The 24,595-nt window shown below is 35.3% G+C and overlaps 1 protein-coding gene across 2 annotated transcripts in view; it reads right to left on the bottom strand.

Moving 5' to 3' along the window:
• Positions 1–24,595, bottom strand: part of SLCO1B3 (solute carrier organic anion transporter family member 1B3) — a 91,560-nt gene that overhangs the window by 23,980 nt on the left and 42,985 nt on the right. For both annotated transcript variants that reach the window (XM_015430175.4, XM_074006352.1), the window contains 5 exons: positions 19,843–20,085; positions 15,874–16,038; positions 14,197–14,392; positions 12,821–12,986; positions 10,201–10,385 (listed from right to left, as the gene is read on the bottom strand). In XM_015430175.4, the coding sequence (XP_015285661.3) occupies positions 10,201–10,385; positions 12,821–12,986; positions 14,197–14,392; positions 15,874–16,038; positions 19,843–20,085 (955 nt within the window). The remainder of the gene's footprint in view (positions 1–10,200; positions 10,386–12,820; positions 12,987–14,196; positions 14,393–15,873; positions 16,039–19,842; positions 20,086–24,595) is intronic.

The raw sequence follows: 24,595 nt of genomic DNA, 5'->3' as shown, positions 1-24,595 counted from the left end.
GAAAGTCTTATTTCTTCCACCCACAGTCAGTTCATCAGTATCCATTTTTAAAATTCTCCATTTTGGCCATCCTAGTCCTTATAACCACCTCCTACATTTTAAATTTACTCCCTTTCACGTATCTGTTACAAGAAGCTGTAGCCCTAGCTCTTTAGGCTATGATTCCCCTGATCTCTTCACAGGCCATCTCTAGTTTTACCACTTCACTTCCTTTCTCATCATGATGTTTATAATCATGTTATAAATCATTCTTCTGCATATATTCTGTACATTTTTGTTCATCTCATCCTTTACTGTACTAGACAAGTAAAAATGCTTTCATCGAATCCTCTGCCTTCTCTGAACCTATATACAAAGAGTTTCATCCCTGAAGGAAATAATTCACACATCTGACCGTGTTCACTTTAAATTCATAGGCACAGACCTTCAGGAGGCCTCCAGGGCAATTGTCCAATAGCCTACTAGTCCATTTTCCCTGTCAGTATGTTTCTTTAATCTTCAAGATTTCTAGTTCACATTTTCTGATCTAAAGACTCTTTCTTTTCTTCCTCCTCTTTCTCATCTGATTACATTCCTTTTTTATAACAAAGAAAGTAGAAACAGCAGAAAAAAGTTCAATATTCTTCATCACTACAGGTACACATTTACCTGTCTTTTACCCACATAGACAATTTCCCCTTTTGTACAAAGAAAAACTCTGTATCTTGGTTAATCTCTTTTCACCTTCCTCTGTAATTGCTTTCCCTCTTTTCTGCATTGTCAGTTTCCTTCATCTCTACTGATGATTCTCATCAGTATGTCAGCATGCTATTATGTCTAGAATTGAACATAAACAGAAATTTTACCCCACAACTTTGCTAACAACCACACCTTTTGTCAGCTTCTTTTATAACACTACTCCTGAAAATAACTTTCCGTGCTGACTGTTGCACTTCCCTTTCTAGAATTTTCTCTTGATCCTCTTCAATATAGCCTGTTAGATCCTACACAACACACATTATAGCCACATTTTCAAATGGAAAAAAATGAATTCAAACAAAATAAATTCAAAATAAGGAGAGATAGCTTATCTAAGTTAGAAAGAACCAGAGAAAGAATTCTTTAAGTATAAAGAAGGTAGAATGTTAAAGGTCCAAAGGACCACAGTGACTCTTGAGCAATGAATCCAAACCTAAATAAAATCTCTGATATGTTGATAAAGAATCCAAAATATTGATTCTAAAGAAGTCTTTATGAAATAAGAACTTCAAGTAATATGGGATTATGTAAAGCTTGAGATCCAAAAGAAAGTTAAAAATTATCAAAAATAAATGAGAAACATAATACAGGGTATAAAAGAAGAGATAGATTTTACTAAGAAAAGTAGATACAACTTCTGAAAATAAAAAAATGTATTGAAGGGACTGCAAAGTACCTTTGAAAGCTTTAAGAATAGGCCAGACCAAGCAGAATAAACAATTTCAGAGCTAGAAGACAGGTCTTTCAAATAAACTCGGTAGGAAGAATACATAGAAAAATGAATTGAAAAACCTAACAGAGCCTTCAAGATATATGGGATTATGTATTACATCCAAATTTATGAATCATGGATGTTCAAGAGGGAGAAGAAAAAGTAAAAGTGTGGGAAACTTGTTTGAAAGAATAACTCAGAAAAACTTCCCTGACTTACTACAGATCTAGACATCCAAATATAAAAAGCTCAGGTGATTCCTGAGAGATGCATTGCAAGAATAACCTGCACAAGACATACAGTCATCAGACTACTAAAAGTCAACATAAATTTAAAAATCTTAAACATGGCAATAGAGAATTATCTAATTACCTGTTAAGAGAATCCCATTAGACTAACAGCAGACTTCTCATCAGGAATCTTACAAGCCAAAAGAAATTAGGGTCTTATTATCAGTCTCTTAAAGAAAAAAAAAAAAATGACAACCAAGAATTTTGTATCCTGCTCAACTAAGACTCATAATTCAAGAAGAAAAACAGTACTTCCCAAATAAGCAAACACTAAGGGAATTTGTCACAAACAGACTGACTCTACAAGAAAGACTTGAAGGAGTTCTAACATATAGAAATAAAAGAGCAATACTTATCATTATGGAAACATACAAAGTATAAACCTTACAGATCTCATTTTAAAATTACCTAATTGAGACTGCAAAGCAAATTAAGAAATAATTCACAATATTACAGAAACAACCCTCAAAAATTAATACTGACCTTAAATATAAATAGACTGAACACTCCTCTTAAAAAATATAGTCTAGCAGAATGAATTTTTAAAAAGTCAACTATATGCTACATACAAGAAACCCACCTAACTCAAGTAACTTGTAAAGACCTTTTCAGACTCAAAGCAAAGGGGTGCAAGAAGATATTCTATGAAAATACAAACCAAATCTGACCAGAAGTAGTTATACTTGGATTAGATAAAACAAATATCAAACCAAAAACCATAAATAATGACAAAGAAGGTTACTATAATAAAGGATCAGTTAAGAAGATATGACAATTTGAAACATATGCACCCAACACTGGAGCACCCTAATTCATAAAACAAACACTACTGGACCTAAGGAAAACAAAATAGATAGCAATACAATATTAGTGGGGTCTTCTAATAACCCACTGACAACATTAGGCAGATAATGGCAGCCAAAAATCAACAAAGAAACTTTTACAATGGACATTAGACCCAATGGACCTGACAAACATTTACAGAACATTTTACCCTACCACCTCAGAATATACATTCTTCTCATGCACACATGAAACATTTTCAAAAATTAACCATATACCATGCCTAAAGGCAATACTCAATGATTTTTTTTAAATCAAAATAATATCAAGTTCCATTTCAGAATACAGTGGAATATACAGTGGAATAAAGATAGAAATTAGTTCCTAGAAGAATTCTCAACACTATAGAAATACATGAAGATTAAATAACCTGTTCCTGAACAATTATTTGGTCAATGATGAAAGCAAGGCAGAATTTCTTTAAAAAAAATTGAAATGACGCTGGGTGTAGTGGCTCACTTAAGGTCAGGAGTTTGAGACCAGCGTGGCTAAAATGGTGAAACCCCATCTCTACTACAAATGAAAAAAATTAGCTGGATGTGGTGGCACATGTCTTTAATCCCAGCTGCTAAAGAGACTGAGGCAGGAGAATTGCTTGAACCCAAGAGGTAGAGGTGGCAGTGAGCCAAGATTACACCATTTCACTCCATCCTGAGTGACAGAGTGAGATTCTGTCTCAAAAAAACAAACAAAATTAAGAAATTGAAATAAATGAAAATAAAGAAACAACATACCAAAACCTCTGAGATACAACAAGTCAATGCCAACAGGGAAGTTTTTAGAATTAAATGCCTACAACAAAAAGATAGAAAGATATCAAAATAACAATCAAATGTCATGCCTCACAGAACTAGTAAAACAAGAATAAACTGCACCCCAAGCTAGCAGAATATAGTAAATATTAAAGAACAAATCTAACTGAAATTTGGGCAAAAAAAAATGCAAAGGATCTGTGAAATAAAAAGTTGTTATTTGAAAATATAAGTAAGATAGACAGACTACTAGTAGATTAACCAAAAAAAGAAAGAAGATTCAAATAAGTACAATCAGAAATATTAATGGTGTCATTAAAACTATTACCACAGAAATATAAAATATCATCAGAGACTACTATGGCCATCTGTACATACACACACCAGAAAACCTAGAGAAAACTGATAAATTCCTGGAAATATACAACTTCACAAGTTTGAACCAGGAAGAAATAGAAATCCTTAACAGACCAATAATGAGTAATTAAATTGAATTAGTAATAATAAAAAAAAAAATCTCCTTACAACAACAACAAAAAGTGCAGGACCAGAGAAAATTATTGCCAGATTCTGCAAGACCAAAAAGGAAGAAATAATACCAATTCTACTAAAACTATTTCAAAAAATCAAGGGGGAAGGAATCCTCTTCAACTAATCCTATGAAGTCAGCATCATGCTGATACCAAAGGCAGGCAAGTACATGAAAAATAAAAGAGAAAACTACACATCAATATCCCTGATGAACATAGATCCAAATACCCTCAAAACACAAAACAAAAAAAAAAAAAAACAAAAAACTCTGGAAAATAAAATTCAGCAGCACATCAAAATGTTCATCATAATGAAAAGTGGACTTTTTCCTGAAATGCAAGGATGGTTCAATATATGTGAATCAAAAAATGTGATTTACAAAATTAACAGAAATTTCTTTTTTCAAAAAACATATGATAAAATCAATTGATGCAGGAAAAAAATTTGATAAAATCCAGCATCCCCTTATGATAAAAACACTTACCAAACTAGGCATAGAAGAAAAATACTTTAAAATAATAAAAATCATATATATGACAAACCACCATCAATAACATACCAAATGGGGGAAAATTGTAAGCATTACTTCTAAGAATGGATCCAAGATGAGGATGCCCATTTTCACCACTCCTATTCAACACAGTATTGGAAGTCCTATCAGGAGCAATAAGGCAAGACAAAGGAATAAAAGGTCTCCAAATGGGAAAAGAAGAATTTGAATTATTCCTGTTCACTTATGATATAATCTTACACTTAGAAAACCCTAAAACTCCTCTGAAAGTCTCTTAGACTTGATAAACTACTTCAGTAAAGTTTCAGGGTACAAAACCGATGTACAAAAATCAGTAGCATTTCCATGCACCAGTAATGATCAAGCTCAAAACCAAATCAACAACTGAATCCCATTTACAATAGATACAAAAAATGGGAAAACATTTAAAATAATAGGTAAAAAAGTCTTTATGAGGAGAACTACAAAACACTGATGAAAAAAGTTATATATGGCATTAAAAAATAGAAAAACATCTCATGTTCATGAATTGGAATAATAAATATTGTGTAAAATGACTATCCAGCCCAAAGCAATCTACAGATTCAATACAATTATATTAAATTACCTATGTAAATCCTAAAATTCATATGGAATCAAAAGAGTCTGACTAGCAAATTCATCCTAAGCAAAAAAATAAAGCTGAAGTTGTCACATTACCTGATTTCAAATTATACTACAAGTCTATAAGCCAAAATAAAATGGTATTAGTATAAAAATAGACACATAGATCAATGGAACAGAATAGAGAAGCCAGAAATAAAGTCACATATCTACAACATACTGATTTTTGACAAAGTAACAAATATATATACAGTGAGGAAATGGTGCTGGGAAAATTGGAGAACCATATATACAGACATAAAATTGAACCCATATCTCTCATCATATATAAAAATTAACTCAAAATGGATTAAAAATCCCAGCACTTTGGGAGGCTGAGGCAGGTGGATTGCGAGGTCAGGAGATCGAGACCATCCTGGATAACATGGTGAAACCCCATCTCCACTAAAAATGGAAAAAATTAGCCAGGCATGATGGCAGGTACCTGTAGTCCCAGCTACTCGGGAGGCTAAGGCAGGAGAATGGTGTGAACCCAGGAGGCAGAGTTGCAGTGAGCCGAGATCGCATCACTGCACTCCAGCCTGGGCAACAGAGCAGACTCCATCTCAAAAAAAAAAAAAAAAAAAAAAAAAAAAAGATAGTTTAAAGACTTAATTGTAAGGCCTGAAACTATAAAAATCCTGGGGGAAAACCTAGGAAAAACTTTTATGGACAATGGTCTAGGCAAAGAATTTATGACTACATCCTTAAAAGGAAATGCAACAAAATAATATATCAATGGAACTTACTTAAACTACAAAATTTTTGTTCAGTAAAAAAGAGTAATAATCAACAGAGTACACAGACAACCCACAGAATGGGAGAAAATATTTACAAACAATGCACCTGAAAAAGGGTTAATATCCAAAATCTACCAGGAACTCAAACAACTCAATGAAAAAAAAAAAAAAAGAAAAAAAATCTCATTAAAAAGTGGGTAAAGGATATAAATAGACATTTTTCAAAAGAAGACATACAAATGGCCAATAAATATATAAAAATGCCCAACATCACTAATCATCAGAGAAATGAAAATTAAAACCATAATGAGATATCATCTTATACTCATCAGGATAGCTATTAATACAAAGTCGAAAGTCAAGAGATGTTGGTGAAGATGAGAAGAAAAGTGAATGCTTATACACTGTTGGTGAGAATGTTAATTAGTATAACCTCTATGGAAAACAGTACAGAGATTTCCTGATGACCTAAAAATTGAACTATCATTTAATCCAGCAATCCCACCACAGGGTGTCTACCTAAAGACAAAGAAATCATTTTATTAAAAAGACACCTCCTGACTTGTATGCTTATCACAGCACTAGTGACAAAGCAAAGTCATGGAATCACTAATCACTAAATTTCCATTCACTGATAATTAGATTAAAACATTGGTATATATGTATATACTATGGGATACTAGTCAGCAATTAAAAAAAAATGAAATCATGTCTTTTTATAGCAACGTGGATAGAAATGGATGCCATTATCCTGAGTGAAATAAATCAGAGACAGAAAGTAAAAAATGCATGTACTTTCTTTGATGTGGGAGCTAAACAATGGGCACACAAGGATGTACAGAGTGGAATAACAGACATTGGAGACTCTAAAGTGTGGGAGGTTGGAAGGGAGTGGGAGGGAAGAAATACTACCTACTGAATATAAAGTACACTATTCAGGTGATGGGAACATTAAACCCCGGACTTTACCACTGCCTCATATAATCCATGTTTCACAACTGTACTTGTATCTCTAAATCCATAAAAATGAAAAAATTTAAAACAACCAAAACCACCTTTTTGTTTCACCTCCCATCTTCATGCACTAGTTTTGTTTAGGTTAACAGTGATGAGCATATGATGAAATCCAATGGTTACTTTCTAGTCCCTAACTCCTATGAACTCTCAGCAGGCCTTGACATAGTTTCTTTATTCATTACTTCTTCATATATTCTTCACTGTGCTTCAAGGACATGATCCTTTCCCAGTTTTCCTCATAACTTATGGGACCTCCTCAGTTTCCTTCAGTGTCTTCTCCTTCTATTATTAATCTCTAAAGTTAGAGGGCCTGTTGCTGTTCCTAGGATGCAGTTTCTATCTGTACCCAGGCCCTAGAACATCTCACTATGCCACTGGATTTAAATAGCATCTGTTTATGTTGCAAACTCTAAGATTTGTGTCTATGGCTTTAATGATTTTCCTAAATGGTAGATTCTACATATTCATTGTTGGTAGATACCTAACAGGCAGCTCAGTTTTACAGGGATATAAGAAATCTTGCTTTTACACTTCCTCCAAACTACCCTTCCTTTGTATTTCCCCTTTTGTTCAATAGTGTCACCATCTTTCCAGAGCTCAAGCCAGAACCTTGGGATCGTCCTTAAATTATCTTTCTCACATGCCACATTCAATCAACAAGCAAATCGTATTGGCTTTGCCTTAGAAAATGAAACAAAACAAAGAATGAAGCACAAATATCTTCCCACTTCCTTTATCATAACCATGCTCAATAATACCTCATCGTGAAGAATGATCATAGCCTTCTGTTTTCCCTGATTTCATTCTTGTCTTCCAAAAACACATGCCATGCACAGTCAGAGTGATATTCTCATTAGGTAAGCCATAAGCATTAGGTAACACTAATGCTTAAACCCTCTGGGGCTTCTGAACACACTTAGAATAAGCTCCAAAGCCTTTCCTCTGAACAATATAATCTGGACCACGCTAGCTCTGTCATTGTACTTCATACCTCTCTCTTCCTCACACACTTTTTTCTAACTTGTATGTATCAAGTATGCTCCACACAAGGGCCTTTGTCTTTGCTCTACTTTGCCTAGCTTGTTCCTTTCCTGTCCTCATTTAGCATGGCTTGTAGCTTCTCTCTTCATGTCTTCATTTAGGTCTCTTGTCATATAACTTTCAATGCACAATATCTGAACTAGTGTCTCTTACCTACCCCACTTTTTCTATCTTCTGACTCTGATTTATTTTTCTTTCTAGTGCTTCACATTTACCCTGGTTTACATATTTACTTGCTTATTTGTTTATTAGTTCTTCTGTATACATTCACTCTCCATTCCCTATCCCCACTGGATGCTAATGAAGTTTTATCATTTTCATTCACATTTGCATCTTCAGTGCATGGATCTGTGGCTGACACACATAATGAATATGTACTGGATGAGTAAATGTTTACACTCCTGCTCAGTCTAGTTTTAGCAATAGCCTTAATAAAATGAAGTTTATATTTTCATTCTCTAGTCAGCTTTAGAAAACTTTTCTTAAAAAAAATAAATAAATACAAAGGAAATCAAAGGCTGGTGAGAAATTAATAAATGCTTTGATAAGTGGTAATGTTGATTTAATCACTTTTTAATCGGATAAAGCATAACTATATTCAAGAATGGAACAATGTTTTTAAAATTCTCCTTTTCTCATGAAAAGGTTTCAATTAAGAAGCTAAAACATGCTGAGATGTAAACTAGTATGAAATTTTGAGGTGAATTTTTATAAGTTAATGAATTTGTAATTTGGAAATATAGAAGGCTTCTTCTGAATAGACATTTTATATTAAGATGAAGCTATACTTATGGAATATTTACGGTACGGATTTTAATAAAATTTGCAGGCAGGGTGAAAATATAACAACTGCAAACTTACTTAGTTTACAGGTTTATATTCATGTTAACAAAAGTTAAAACACATTGTTGGTTGCTTTTTTTTTTTTGAGACGGAGTCTGGCTCTGTGGCCCAGGCTGGAGTGCAGTGGCGCGATCTCAGCTCACTGCAAGCTCCGCCTCCCAAGTTCTCACCATTCTCCTGCCTCAGCCTCTCGAGTAGCTGGGACTACAGGCGCCCACCACCACGCCCGGCTAATTTTTTTTTTGTATTTTTAGTAGAGACGGGGTTTCACTGTGTTAGCCAGGATGGTCTCGATCTCCTGACCTCGTGATCCACCTGCCTCGGCCTCCCAAAGTACTGGGATTACAGGCGTGAGTCACCGTGCCCGGCCTACTTTTTTTTTTCCTACCATGTCGTGCTGTTGACTGGCCGTGAACGTATGATCAACTAGTAGGTTTTAAAAGTACAATTAAATGTTACCCCAGGTCACTCTACTTATCACGTATATTTTTAAGATCTACATGCATGTCTTTACATGTTTCCAGTTTTCGGTGATTGAGTGCTTATCCTGGCCAGTAGGGCACACATTATCTGCTTCCCGGCTAACTCTCCAAACATCATCTGCCATACCCTCTCACTCAGTGTGTTCCTATAAACTGGCTTCTTTTCATTCCTCAAAAATTCTAGCTCTTTCCTGTCTTAAGGAAAGAAGACCTAGACCCTCTCCCTGAAAGCCCTTCATTTGGCTTTTTCTTTACCTCCTTAGATAGAATGTCACTTCTTTTGAGATGTACTCTGTGAATCTTTCCCGTCACATCCCCTTACTTTAATCCTAAATTTAATGTCTCTTTTTATTCCTTTAATTGGAAGTCTTTTCCCTTATTAAGACAAAGAGCAATGTGTAATTATGTGTTTATTTTTATACTTATTTGTCTCACATCAGTCTTGTCATTTTCTAAGCTGTGAGACAACAGGTACCTTATTGGTTTTACTTACTAAGAAATATTCATCATATCCTGTCTAAAAAATTGTCTAATAAGTGAAAAAAGGAATGAATTATTTACACATATTTTTCTTATGTCTACAAGGGTATTGTGAGATACCAGGTCAACAGCCATGCTGTGGGTGAACTGAAAGCATTAGAATTTCATTACAAATTGAAGTTTATATTTATACCTGGTTGCTAAATGTTTTCTTCAATGAAATCAACAGATGATTTACTCTAACTGGCTCATTAGGATGCAACGCAACTCAAAATTAAAAGTTCTTTTACAATCACACAAAGATCCTTCTACTATCGAGACAATTGTCAATCAGTGTGTGCCTTAAGATTTTTATTAAGAGAAGAAAGTATAGAGCCTAGATTTGACAATGGAAGTATTGGAAACAAAAATTATTAATGATGGCATTGAAAGATCAAAATAATTCTAAGAAAATGCATTCTCAAAGAATTAAAAATTGACAAAATATGAATTTGAGCGCAAAATACGTAAAAATATGCCTATCATTAGGTGTGTTTTAGTCTAATATATATGACAATGTTTCAAAGCGTCATACTTACTTCACAATCAGCAAGATACATACGGTACCTCCTGTTGCAGAGAACAAAGAGTTTATGACTTGAATTGCAACATAGATGTAAAATTTCCTTGTACACGCATCATCTCTTGGGCATTCACCCAAGTGCGCTGAGTAATTTCTGTTCTGGAGACCAGTTACTTCCACACAGCTACAGTTATAAAACACCTAAAAATAGTTTTTGAAATATTACCAAACACATTTGCCAAATACAACAGGGCTATGAATACATTCCATTATATTTAAGGAAGTCTCAAACTAAAATATTTACAGTTTAAAAAATGTTATAAAAATATAGTTGCTTAATACTGAAAGGCAAAATAGCTTCCCGAATTTAGGAAGTTAAGAAATTAGTGTATGAAATTCTGTATATAATTTTTTCATTAATATACAGTGTTTAAAATATTTCTCTTCCACCCATATTTACCTTCTAAAATACACATTCTTACTCTCTTTGACAGGTTCTAAGTATTAGTGACTTACTCCGGGAAAGAACTACCAAATAATCCAGAAAATATAGCAGTTTGAAAAGGGACAAAATCTAGCCACTCATGAAAATGGGACAGAGTGCAGGGGAAATAGAGCCAGGCACGGGTGCCAGAATTCTACTTAAGAAGGCAAAAGCAACATTCAAGACCATAATGACAGGTAATAAAATATATTATATTATTACTAGAAAGATTTAACATGAAAGAATGTCCTGGCTAATGGTTAGAGTATATAGAACAGGAATATTAGGAACAAGTGATTTTAGAGATTTCATCAGGTAGGCAGTGTATGTTGTTAGGTGGCTTTAATAAATTCTGCTCTGATTCTACACTAAAGATTTAAGTTCATCTTGAACCTACTACTGCTAAAGACTATTTACTGAAGGAGAACTTGTAAAAGAATTGACCGGGTGCAGTCACTCACACCTGTAATCCCAGCACTTTGGGAGGCTGAGGCAGGCGGATCATGAGGTCAAGAGTTAAGAGACCAGTCTGGTCAACATGGTGAAACCCTGTCTCTACTAAAGATACAAAAAAATTAGCCAGATGTGGTGGTGCACACCTGTAATCCCAGCTACTTGGGAGGCTGAGGCAGGAGAATCACTTAAACCCAGGAGGTGGAGGTTGCAGTGAGCCGAGACCATGCCATTGCACTCCAGCCTGGATGACAAGGCGAGACTCCATTTCAAAAAAAAAAAAAAAAAAAAAGGGAAAGAAGAAGAAAAAGAAAAAAAGAATTTAAATCCATACTTGTATGGTTCAAGAAAAATTCCTTTTACCTTTTTTTTTTTTTTCAATAGGAATAATATGGAGGAATCTTTTATGGAGCAAGCACATTGGCCAATGAAACCAAACTTTGATACAGAGAGCATTATTTTAACAATTTTACTGAGGATTTAGTAAAGGAACTTTGCAGTAGCCCCCCCACGGTATAGCCATTGTCACTATTAAGATGATGTCTCCACATAGACAGAGCTCTCTTTAGGATACTAACATCATGTATCTTTCAGGTCTTCACTACTGGACAACGTGCGACCAGGGATTAAATGGGGCACCCTTACTGAAAGGTACTATAACTGATGAATATGAGATGTGAGCTTTTAAGTATAGTCTTTGGGCCACATATGTGCAAGTTTATTAAAGTTGTAGCCTATCTTCAAGGAAACTAGGATGCTTTATTCTTCAAATTTCTCCATGCCATTTAATTGGTAGGACATTGGGCAAGGGAAAGATAGAAAATGTTTAGAATTGAAGCATGGAAGAGTGTGGTAGAGAGTCATAATCACAGCTGACTATGTTGCTAATGTTGGTAATAGGGAAAGGGCCTGAAAAACAGTTATGCAACTTTGTGAGATGTTGAATTGATTGTAGGTATGGGGAACAGCATACCTAATTTCCAATCACTGGGAGTTACCCAGGATATTGGGAAAAATCCATGTGTCACATGGAAAAAAAAAAAGCGCCTTTGAGTTAAGACAGAAATGGAATTTCCAACGGATATGTTGGCAATCAGTGAGCAGGATACTAAATTATACTGAGTAAAAGAAGTGCCAGCTTTGGGAACATCAAAATAGGAAATCAAGAATAGGGAAATCGTGTAAACATGAAGCCTTGATTAATTTCTTAGAAAGTCCAAGGCCACAGTGAGTCCCTAGCTAAACTTATCAGGATTTGTATATATTAAAATGCAAATAGATCGTTGTCCTCATAAAGTGGGTAATGCTGACAACTGGCTAATTCTGAACTTTCCCCTAACTTCCAAAGGGTAAAGTGATTCCAAATTAATAAAAATCATGTGCTTTAGTCAAATGAGAGACTTCTTAGATACCCTAAATGCATTCAAATTCTAACAGGTCATATTCTTAAAATCTCAAAAACAAAAAGTGGGTAATCTCTAATTAGAAATCAAGTAACAGAGAAGTCTGATTGTGTCCTAAGCAGAGTTTTATATGAAGCTTTGTTTATAATTCACAGCTATCATGAGGACAGATAACACTGGAATCTTTTTCTTTTATCTTTTTATTGGAGACCTTAGTTACAGGAAGATTTGATAAGTAATTATTAAATCTGTGATTTTAATTAAGGAGAGGAGAAAAAGCAAAAACTAATACTCACTGTAGACTTCTTAATACCACTTAAGGATTTGCATCCTGCTAGACAAGGTGACAGGTAAGTTATTCCATTGTTCCCACAGACTGGTTCCCATTGACTTTCATCACAATTGCACTCTGAGTTGCAATAAGAAAGTGGTACATCTATATGAGATGCCACTGAATTATTTCTGAAAATATATGATAGAAATATATGAAAAAAAGAGAAAGAGGAAGTAGAGAAGGAAGAGAAGAGAGAGACAAGGGGATAAGGAGAGGGGAAATAGAGGAGGAGGAAGAGAAGGGGAAAAGAAGAGAAATAAGAGAAGGGGTTTTCCTTTAATCAGAGAAATCTGATTTGCTGACGTCAAAATGGCAATTTTTGTAATGCTTATTGACTTTTAACTCTCCTTCTTTACCAAGACATGACTTATGACCTAGAAAAAGTAAAACTTAAAAAAGAAATAAAAGAGGTTAGATAAGACTTAGACAAGAGGTCTTTATCATTCTATCAAAGAAATTTTACATTAGATAAGTAACTTCATTTTTCTGAGATTCACTTTCTCTTCGGGGAGGTAATGGCATTAGATTGACGTTCCTCTCAGCTTACTTTAAAATTCTCTGAATCTACGCATGTTAGTTAACATTGTTGAATTTTGCAATCTGTATTTTAACTACATAAAAAAAGAATTCGATGTGGTTAAAGCTGAACCTCTGAGGAATAAAAAATAATAGAATCAGTTGAAAAAGGATTTAAAAAACTGTATATTTTTTGAATAAAACTATAATATTGTTTATACTGATTTACTTTATAATATAATTATAAATTATAAGATATAATTTTATATTTTGACTAAAATTATAAAATATGTTATTTGTATAATGTTTAAGCTTAAAGATTTCAAGTTATTTGTTTTGTAAAGATATGATAATTATTGAGGATTTATGAAATATCTTCAAATGAGTATATAATTTAAATTAAGAAAAATAAGTAGATTGTTAATTTAGAAAATACATTATGAATAATTTGATTTAATGACATCTGATACCTCTAATATCTCAAATTTGTGTCTTAATCTTAACATTGCTAGCCATACAATGTGTGTATTTCTCTAAATCTTACTTTTACATCTATAAAACTGGGGTAAAAGTGTCCACCACTCATTTTAATTACCCATAAATTATAAGTGTTATTATTTCAACCTATGTAGCTTTTTCTTAAGGAATAAAACAAATTTTTATCATCTTAAGAAATGAACATTTTAAGAATTTGAAAATTGAAATTTCTCTCAATTAAAATAAAGTTTAGTTACAATTGTTTTCTACCCTATTTTACTTGCACATAATCTTTTAATTCAATGCTTAACATATCACACAATTTATATAGCAATATATACAAACCCATCATAGGTCAAGGTTAGGCCGGCAACTGATTTGCTTTCACAGATTAGAGGGAAATAAATAAGTTGAAACAAGAAGGATATTATCGAAGTAAGAAGTGAAAATTTGGCAATTCCAACTAAAGACAATTTGAATTTTTTAATGATATATCCTCCTAAAAACATTCCAGTTGCAATCGTAGGAATGGTTATGACTCCTAGAAATAAAAGAAGAGAAAAAAGCTATCATTATATGAATATGGTTTTTCTGATATGTCTTTATTTATAGAATACAGTGTATATCAACCAAATTCACCCTTTCTTATTTCTTTAAGAGAAGGGTGGCGAAGCCGGAAGGCGGAGTTGCAGTGAGCTGCGATCCGGCCACTGCACTCCAGCCCGGGCGACAGAGCGAGACTCCATCTCCAAAAAAATAAAAAAGAGAAGGGTGGCACACTAGGGTGGAGGTAAGGGACAAGTATACCATATGAGAGACAAAAATAATTTATTTTGGCCAATTATGAGGGGTTGGCTTCCTCACGAGCAAAGGCAGTGGCTAAGAATATTTATGTGTCTAAAATGGTTATTTCTATGAGGAGCTTTCTTTCTTTTTTTTTTGGCAATCAACAACAACAAACAAAATCTTTCTTCCTCTGAGATTTCTATCCTACCACCTAAAATCCTTTACATCTCTCAAAACAGAGTTTCAATCCTCAATAACTCACTCCAATTTTGCCCAAGGCTTTAGAATTAAATTCTTGAACTAATCTCTTTATTATTCATAAAACACATATATACCCTGATATGATAAAAAATGTCTACATACAGGATTAAAAATGATTGATCCCTCTTACAACTTTTCCATTTCACGGTCCTGTAAGTGTTATTACAGGTGAAGATTCCTCTAACAAAAAATTCAAGCGAGGTTATTGCGAGTCAAAACTTAATCTTTCAGTTTAAACCTGTCAGTTCAACAGGGAGATCATCCAGAAGCCTGTTCCAATGCTTCAGTATATAGATTTTCTAATTATTACTTTCCTATGTACATATGACCTAGATACCTACCATTTGATACATTGTTTAACTCATCAAATATTTATCAAATTTCTACAAGATTTCTACAATACTGGAGTTGTGAGAAAAGTGATATAAGATAAAATTTCCTTAAGGAGAAGGTCTCAATATGACTTTGAAAATAGGTATTGTAGCAAAAAAAAAAAAAAAAAAAAAAAACCTCTCTAAAATATGATATTTGTTTTGAATCATGCATATTTTGTAATGTATTTAAATTGATTCTCCTTCTGAAAACATTAATATGATGTGTTTTATAAGTAGCTGAGGCCTTATTTCAGTCCATGAATTATAGGATTATAAGGGTTATATTATAAAAGGGTTTGTCTTAGGATCTCAGTACTATAAGATCCAATTATGCGGATACCACATCTAAATGTTTTATTCACAAGCAATTTTTTTTCTTTACAATTTCACCTATAGAATTAAATTCACCTAACATGAGATGCAACCTCAAATGCAGAACAATGACAATATCACAAGATGGAGAAATTTTGTAAAGTTTGAGAGATAATAAGATTATATTTAGTAAAATATAAAATCACCTTCATAATAAAATGTGATTTGGAACACCAAGTACTCAGTAGTGTTTCATTTATCAAGCAAACAGGTAAAAAATATGTCTTACCCAGCAAAAAGTTAGCCTGAGATGCAGACTGACCATACTGTTGCTCCATATATTTAAAGATGTAAGTAAAAGAACCGATAAAGCTGCTTATTTGTAACAATGTCAAAAGCACGAACATAACATACAGGGGATTGGTAAGGAGGCTTTTCAAAGACTGGAAAAAACCTATAGAGTTATAAAAATAAGATATTTCAATAATAAAATATATACTCATATCTGAGTTTTGTCAATATAAGTTATATAAGACTTAAAGTTACAAAAGACATAACACAGAGACAGTACCCTGCAATCCTACTGTCAAGTTTTTAATATATTCCTTCAGTATTTTCCATATGTATATTATTATTTATTTCTTTCCTTCATTTTAACCTCAAATAGGATGATACATAAATGGTATTTTTTAACTTGCTTTGTTCACTTAATATTTGGTTATCTTTGGCACTTTACCATACTATTAGATATAGACTAATTCACCTATTCATTTATTCAACAAATGTTTGGTTTTCAATTGGGTACCAGGCAATATGCTTAGTGTCCAAGAAACAAAAAAAAAGTGAATCAGAAATGTGATGTTCACCAGGTGCAGTGGCTCACGCCTGTAATCCGAGTACTTTGGGAGGCTGAGGCGTGCAGATCGCCTGAGCCCAGGGGTTACAGACCAGACTGGGCAACATGATGAAATCCCCTCTCTACAGAAAATACACAAATTAACTGAGCATGGTGGGGCATGCATGTAGTCCCAGTTACTTGGGGGGCTGAGGTGGGAGGATCGTGTGAGACAGGGAGGTTGAGGCTGCAGTGAGCCATATTCATACCACTACACTCCATCCTGAGAGACAGGGACAGACCCTGTCACAAAAAAAAGGAAGGAAGGAAGGAAGGAAGGGAGGGAGGGAGGGAGGGAGGGAGGGACGGAGGGAGGGAGGGGGAAGGAGGGAGGGAAGGAGGGGGGAGGGAGGGAGGAAGAGAAATGTGATGTCCCTTATTTATTAGCATTTAACATAATTATTTTAAAACTGTAATTGTTAAATATAAATTTAAAGTAAAGATAGTATAATCTAAGACACAGAAATAAGAGCACTAACATCAAAAAATTTTACAGAAAACATTAGTATGAGGGCTCAGACCTCTTTTTTTCCTGGTATATAGCTTGTGTACCATCAAATACTGCCTCAATATATCTGGCAGTATTATAAATTCCTTATAGTAAGATGCAAGAAGGTGAGGCAGGGGATAACGATGTTGATCTCAAGTGACATTATGACAGTAATAGTACAACAACCTATGCCTACAAGTAGGTGCAGCAACAAACTTCTTACTTCTGTCCATGGCAGAAATTATGTGATCTGGGTCTGTGATTGCCAACTCCATCAGCCATAATATGAGATAAAAGTGGAAGGAACTATTTAGAACAACAGGAAGTTTCAGAGTACAGCAAGAAAGTCCGAGATATGGCTACTGAGAGATGGATGATATGGGCTGTGAAAGATCTTGCTCTCCATAGACCTTTAAAGATTTTCATTAGATATGGACAGTACTTTCAAACGGTAACAAATAAATACTTTGTTTCCTCTGATTATAATAATAAGGAAAGACAGAGAAATGGCACAGAACAGAAAAGAGTTAAGAAAATGTATAGCAGGAATAAAAAATATTTAAAGTTGTTAAAACAAAGCGCCAAGCTTCCCTCCTTAGGTCTCCCCAGTGAGGAATAATCACCACCGATTTGTGAGGCATTCTAAGAGAGTTGTGACCTTTGCTCAAAATAAATGGAACATGTGGATTAACCAAATTGTTAAAGTTTTGAGGTAAACAGGAACTCGGATGTCACATAAGCTGAACTTCCATACAATCATAACTCACTATATGTTGATCCATTAAAAAATGGATCAATAAACAACTCAAGTGACATTACGCTACCTCAGAGGAATTTGCTCAACTTTTGAAGAATTCTCATTGTTTACATGTTGTCTTTGTAACAAACTGAAATTTTCTTTGCCTTCTGATCAATTAGTCTCAGTTCTACTCAAGAATGTATAGAATAAATCTAATTTGTTTTTCTGACTATAAGTACTTAGTATTTTAACCATTCCTAATGGGCACCTAATTAAAATTCACTTTACTATTCACGTCACTACCCTTAAAGAAAAAAAAAGCTCATAATATAGACAATGTTTACAGTTGCCCCTTTATTTGCACCTTATTATCTTCTTTATTCTTTTTGGGCTCACAGTCAACCCTGGTCCTTATTGGTTTAGAAAATCCATTAATTGGCCGGGTGCGGTGGCTCACGCCTGTAATCCCAGCACTTTGGGAGGCCAAGGTGGGTGGATTGCCTCAGCTCAGGAGTTCCAGACCAGCCTGGGCAACATGGTGAAACCCCGACTTTACTAAAATACAAAAAAATTAGCTGGAAATGGCGGCGTGCGCCTGTAGTCTCAGCTACTCTATAGGCTGAGGCAGGAGAATTGCTTGAACCTAGGGGGCAGAGGTTGCAGTGGGCCCAAGATCACGCCACTGCACTCCAGCCTGGGTGACAGAGTGAGACTCCGTCTCAAAAAAAAAAAAAAAAAAAGAAAAAAAATCATTAATTGTTATGGATTGGATTAAAGTAGAAACATAGCATAGACAAAATAAAAAATCCTTGATATGCTATTTTTAGTATGCATGTTAAACTATAAAAACTCATTAATGATGTGCTGGTAAACATTTAACAACAGATTCATTGAGAAACAAATCCGATTTGTAATATTTTTCCATTTCCATGGTAACACATGATGGTAAATTCTCCTACCACGGACAATTTAAAGCTACCTACGCAGCTGAAATTGAGGAATCCACTCTAATGAGTGAATATACAAGGCTCCAGCATCCCATTGCTCTTGGGTTAGTGTGGTGGAGAGGAGAAAATAACAACAACAACAAAGGTAAGTGAAAGAACTGATGAGAGAAAGAATATGGGTTACTTTGGAAAGGTTGTAAGCTTACTTCAATGAAAACCTGAAAAAGTGCCAAGGGTTTAGGTGTTGGTTGCACTGCTTCAGGTTTTACTGCTTCACCATTTCTCCCTAAAACTGCTAACTAAAACTGAAAACTGCTGTCAATACCTTACCATTTCAAATATCTTGCTCTGACAGCTGCTAGATCATTCTCTTGATTACTGCTTCTCAATGGTTCACCATTAGCCCATGTGACTTATATTCAAAAGAGTTACGACTATCAAGTGCTAAAGAATCCTAATTCACATTATTGACTCCAAATATCTTAATTACTGATGTTGCTTTTCACTTCATTTTTGAATATTTAAGTAAGATTATATATGTGTATATATACATTTTTAATTCATATATACATTAATTTAATTTAATAAGATATATATAATTTTAATTACCAAGAAAAATAATCTTGCTCTAATTACCTAGACAGACTCCTCTCCTGACTTCCTTCTCCTTATTTCATCTCTACACCTGAGAATAGTTAAATATAACCTACCATAGTACTTAAGATACTTTATTACAATGATCTATATACTTCTCATTATCATCCACTAAGTTCTCAAAAAATAAAGGCAACGTTCTATTACCAGGGAATAGTATGATGGCTGGTATCATTTGTTAAATAAATAAATGAATGAAATATTATAATCCTTTTAACCCTCACAGTTTATACTATATTATATTAAAATGAATATGTACTATTTGGCTTATAAGGAACAGATGTTAATAGCTTCGATTGGTTTTTGTCTTCTAAACAGCAGAAACCTAATCCTCTTCCCCTTTTTATGTGCTCAAGACATACTTGTTAATTTTAATAGGAGTTTTAGAAAAAATAATTCAGCTAAATTTAGTGGAGAAGAAAGCTAACTGTAGATGATTTGAGTATGCTTTATTTATTTATTTATTTTTTACTCACTTCTCCCTTTCATTGAGATTAACAATTCTAAGTTGACAATAAATGTTAAATACTTACCAGTCACATTTTTTGTAACTTTTTTTCCTCGGTTGGTCAAATTAGCTGTTTGACTTCTTTCATCATTTGTTTTCAGCACATGCAAAGAGAGTGAAACTTTTCTTTCTTTTTGTGGTTTATTTGGATTTTGGGGCAAGAAAAAAAATGGTATGGAAGAAGTAATGGAAAATAGTCCAGACACAAGGAAACCAAGCCACCAAGCTCCAACCCAACGAGAATCCTTAGGAGTTATCCTGATAGTGCCTAGGAGAAACAGTTAGAAGAAGCCAGTCAAAAATCATTTTGAAATACAGTAGGTTCTGGGAAATAATGATAATGATTGAAGTCTTCCATAGATGAAGGAAGTAAACTATATGTTTACTTTCAATTCTAAAACACTATTTTCTTCTTTTCATGTTTTGTTATCTCTGAGACTAGGTTGATGACATCTTGCAATTGCTGTTGTCCAGGAATCAGTCATGACACTGTTCACATTGCCTGAGCTTGTGTGCACATGGTGGCTTTTCAGATTTCATGACTGGACAGCTGTCACCATTGGACATTTAACTCTTCAGACCATTTAATAACTATTCATGGAAGAAATATGAATCCTCACTGTTGTCTGACAATGCTGGAATCATCTGATGAGGTCAAGAAAGCATCAGCAATAAAATTTAAGCAGCTGGCAAAAAATACTGAGAGACAATAAACACCACCACCACACCACTATCCACACCACCCTAACCACCCAGGAACCTGATTTGCAACTCTCCAGATAGCACAGAGGATGAGAAACTATGCAAAATGAAAATCTGAGTTTAAGAGTAACCCAGAAATATTGGACTCTAAATGTTAGAGATCATTTAACCATTTTATTTCAACTATATTTCCCTTAAAGTATGTATAAGAGTAATGTGTAAATGCTATATCTCAAGTGTAAATGAGTTATTTTAGTAGGTAGAAAATATACAGTTTAAATAATGGGAAGGCATCCATGAAATATCAGCAAGATACCAGAATAGGAAGCACTAGATACCCTTCTCTCCATGAACATACTGATTCAACAGTAATATTCAGATCAGTTTCATTTGTGAGAAATACAGAAACTAATTGAGAGACTCCTATACATCAGCAAAGTACAAAACCAGATACATAAAAACCAGTAAGATAATCGGAGACACCCTCTTGCCATTCTCCTCCTCAGTATTGTACCACACAATTGGGAAAAACTAACAGTTTAAACTGGCACGTGGACACTTGACACAGCTCTTCCCTCTGGCTTAACACAGAGTGAATGTGTGAGAGAAAAAGAAAAAAAAACAAAAAAACATGTGGCAATTCCTCAAGGATCTAGAACCAGAAATACCATTTGATCCAGGAATCCCTTTACTGGGTATATACCCAAAGGAATAGAAATCATTCTATTATACATACACAGGTATGTTTCTTGCAGCACTATTCACATTAGCAAAAGTCATGGAACCAACCCAAATACCCATCAATGATAGATTGGATAAAGAAAATGTGGTACATATACACCACGGAATACTATGCAGCCATAAAAAGGAAGGAGATCATGTTCTTCGCAGGGACATGTATGACGCTGAAAGCCATTATCCTCAGCAAACTAACATGGTACAGAAAACCAAACACTGCATGTTCTCACTTACAAGTGGCAGCTGAACACTAGAACACAGAAACACAGAGAGGGCTACAACACACACTAGGGCCTGTCATGGGGACAGAAGGAGGGAGAGCATCAGGACAAATAGCTAATGCATGTGGGGCTTAATACCTAGGTGATGGGTTAATAGGCGCAGCAAACCACCATTGCACATGTTTATGTAACAGACCTGTACATTCTGCACATATATCCCAGAACTTAAAGTAAAATAAAATTAAAAAAAAAAATGCTCCCAGCTTATCCTTGGGGAGAGAAAGGGTTGGAGTGCACATTCAACATTTCAACCTTTCCAAGTGCTACCTAATGGATTGGCTTCTATCTCATCTGCCTCAAAGTGCTGACAGGATCCAGCATATGCCAGTCACCTGGGAACTACAGAGAATAAAGATGAACCAGAATGTGGACATTTATCACAGATCCTGCCCCCTAGCTTAGTGCAGGGTGAGCAGGCAAAAACAGACAAAAACAGAAACGAAATTCAAGCTTTTAGCTCTTCCATGGGGAAGCAAAGATTTGGACCACACGTATAACATTTCATCTTTTCTGAATTCTACTTAAGGAAAGGTATTTTGTCTTCCTTGTCTTTGGGTTAGGCATACACTTGGCCCCTGGTACTACAAAGAACACAAAAATGATGATTTAAACTGGCACATGGGCACTTGTCACAGCTCCTCCTGCCCCTAGATTTAGGCAGAGTGATGATGTAAGAAACCTCAGCTTCCAAATTCTCTGTGGGGAGGGAAAGAGTTGGACAGCATGCCAAATATTCAAACTTTCCTAAGAGTTGACTAAGGACTGTCTTCTGTCTCAAATGTGTAAAAGTGTTGATAAGACCCTGCATGCGCTACATGCCTGGGGGATCCTAAGACAAAGATAGCAGTTTGGATGACCATGAAAGTTTGAGAGGCCCAAGAAGATGTGGCTGGGCTGATTGATGCGGGTTTTCTCCTATAATAAGGTCCGTCCATGAAGAGTTGGAGAGGTGATTCTTTTTTTCTAATGCATAGATTGCAAAATATTTTTTTCTAATACCAGCTTAGCCACAGGAAAATAGGGCACCAGACAGAGTTTTGAGGTCCTAACTCATGGACAACAGTTGTAGGCATATCCTGGCGCCCAAAAAGGAATCCACTGCATTGAAGAGAAGCACCCACACCTGGCAGCATTTATCATCAGTTGACTAAAGAGCCCTCAGGCCCTGAATAACCAGCAGCAGTATCAAACTAATACACTGCGGGCCTTGGGCTCGGAGATTTGCTGACTTCAGGTGTGACCGAACACATTCCCAGCTGTGGTGGCTATGGTGAAAGACTCCTTCTGTTTAAGAGAAGTGGTGGAAAAATAAAGGGGACTTTGTCTTGCACCTTAGGTACCAGCTCAGCTACAGTAGAGTAGAGCAACAAGAAGGCTTTTGGGGTCCCTGAGTCCAGAACTAAGCTCTTAGACACCTTTTCTAGACCTGCCCTGGGCCACAGGCAAGTGTAGAAATGCTGTCCAATAGCCTAGTCCTGAATTAAGAGACACATTGCCCTGAAGGATGAGTCTCTGAGACCTGGCAGCATTCATAATAACCTGACTGAAGAGTCCTAGAGCTTTAATTGAACATGGTTGGTGGCCTGGCAGAATCTTCCTTGGGCCTGTGGTGGCGGTGGACACAGGGAGAGGCTCCTCTGCCTGTGGTAAAGGGAGAGACGAGCAAAAAGAACTTTGTGCTGTGTTTTGGGTACCAGTGTAGCCACAGTAGAACAGAACATCTATTATAGGTAAATTGCTAAGGTTTTTTGCTCCAAACCTTGGCTCTTAGCATCTGTAGGCCAGCCTGAGGCCTAGGGGAACTCACTGCACTGAAGGGAAAGACACAAACCTGGCCGGCTTGGCCAACTACTGATTGTAGAGCCCTTGAGCTTGAGTTAACATAGATGGTAGCCCGATAGTAGTTACAGAGGGCCTTGGCCAAGACCCAGTGCTGTGCTGGCTTCAGGTCTTACCCAGTACAGTCTCAGCTGGGGGGGGGGGGGTGGCACAAGGATGCTTGCATCACTGAACCCCCAGTTCCAGGCAGCTCAGCACAGAAAGAGTAAGACTACATTTACTTTGGAGAAAGTAGGGGAAGAGAACAAGAGTCTCTGCTTAATAATCCAGTGAATTCTTCCATATACTTTCCAAGGTCACCAAGGCAGTACCTCCCCAAGACTGTAAAAACCACAGTATTATTGAGGTTGTGGCCAAAGTCCCTTCATATACCTAAAAAGCCTAGTAAAGAAGGATGGGTAAAAACAAACCCAGACTACAAAGACTACAATAAATACCTAAGTCATCAATGCCCAGACACTGATGAATAACATAAGCACTAAGATCAGCCAGGAAAACATGACCTCACCAGACAAATTAAATAAGGCACCAGGGAACAATCCTGGTGAAAGAGACATATGTAATCATTCAAACAGAGAATTCAACATAGCTGTTCTGAAGAAACTCAAAGAAATTCAAGATAACACAGAGAAGGAATTCAGAAACTATCAGATAATTTAACAAAGAGACTGAAATAATTAATGCCAATACTACTCAAACCATTCCAAAAAATGGAGGAGGAGGGAATACTTCCAAACTCATTCTGTGAGGCCAATATTACCCCGATACAAAAACCAGACAAATACACATCAAAAAAAGAAAACTACAAGCCAATTTCTCTGATGAATATTGATACAAATATCCTCAACGAAATAGTAACAAACCAAATTCAACAATACATTAGAATGATCATTCATCATGACCAAGTGGGATTTATCCTGGGATCCAAGGTTAGTTCAACATATGCAAATCAATAAATCTGATACGTTATATAAACAGCATGAAAGGTAAAAATCCTATGATCGTTTCAACTGATGCTAAAAAAGCACTTGATAAAATTCAACATCCCTTCATAATAAAAGCCCTCAAAAATCTGGGTATAGAAGGAACATACCTACCCACATATATCCACAGATTCAAATTCATATGAAACTAACAAATGACCTCAAATAGCCAAAGCAACCTTGAGAAAGAATGAAGATGATGGCTCACACTTCCTGACTACAAATATATGTTAAA

This window comes from Macaca fascicularis, chromosome 11, assembly GCF_037993035.2.
Source record: "Macaca fascicularis isolate 582-1 chromosome 11, T2T-MFA8v1.1".
Lineage (NCBI taxonomy): Eukaryota > Metazoa > Chordata > Mammalia > Primates > Cercopithecidae > Macaca > Macaca fascicularis.
Note: the sequence above shows the minus strand (reverse complement) of the source record. Positions and strands in the feature narration are given on the sequence as shown.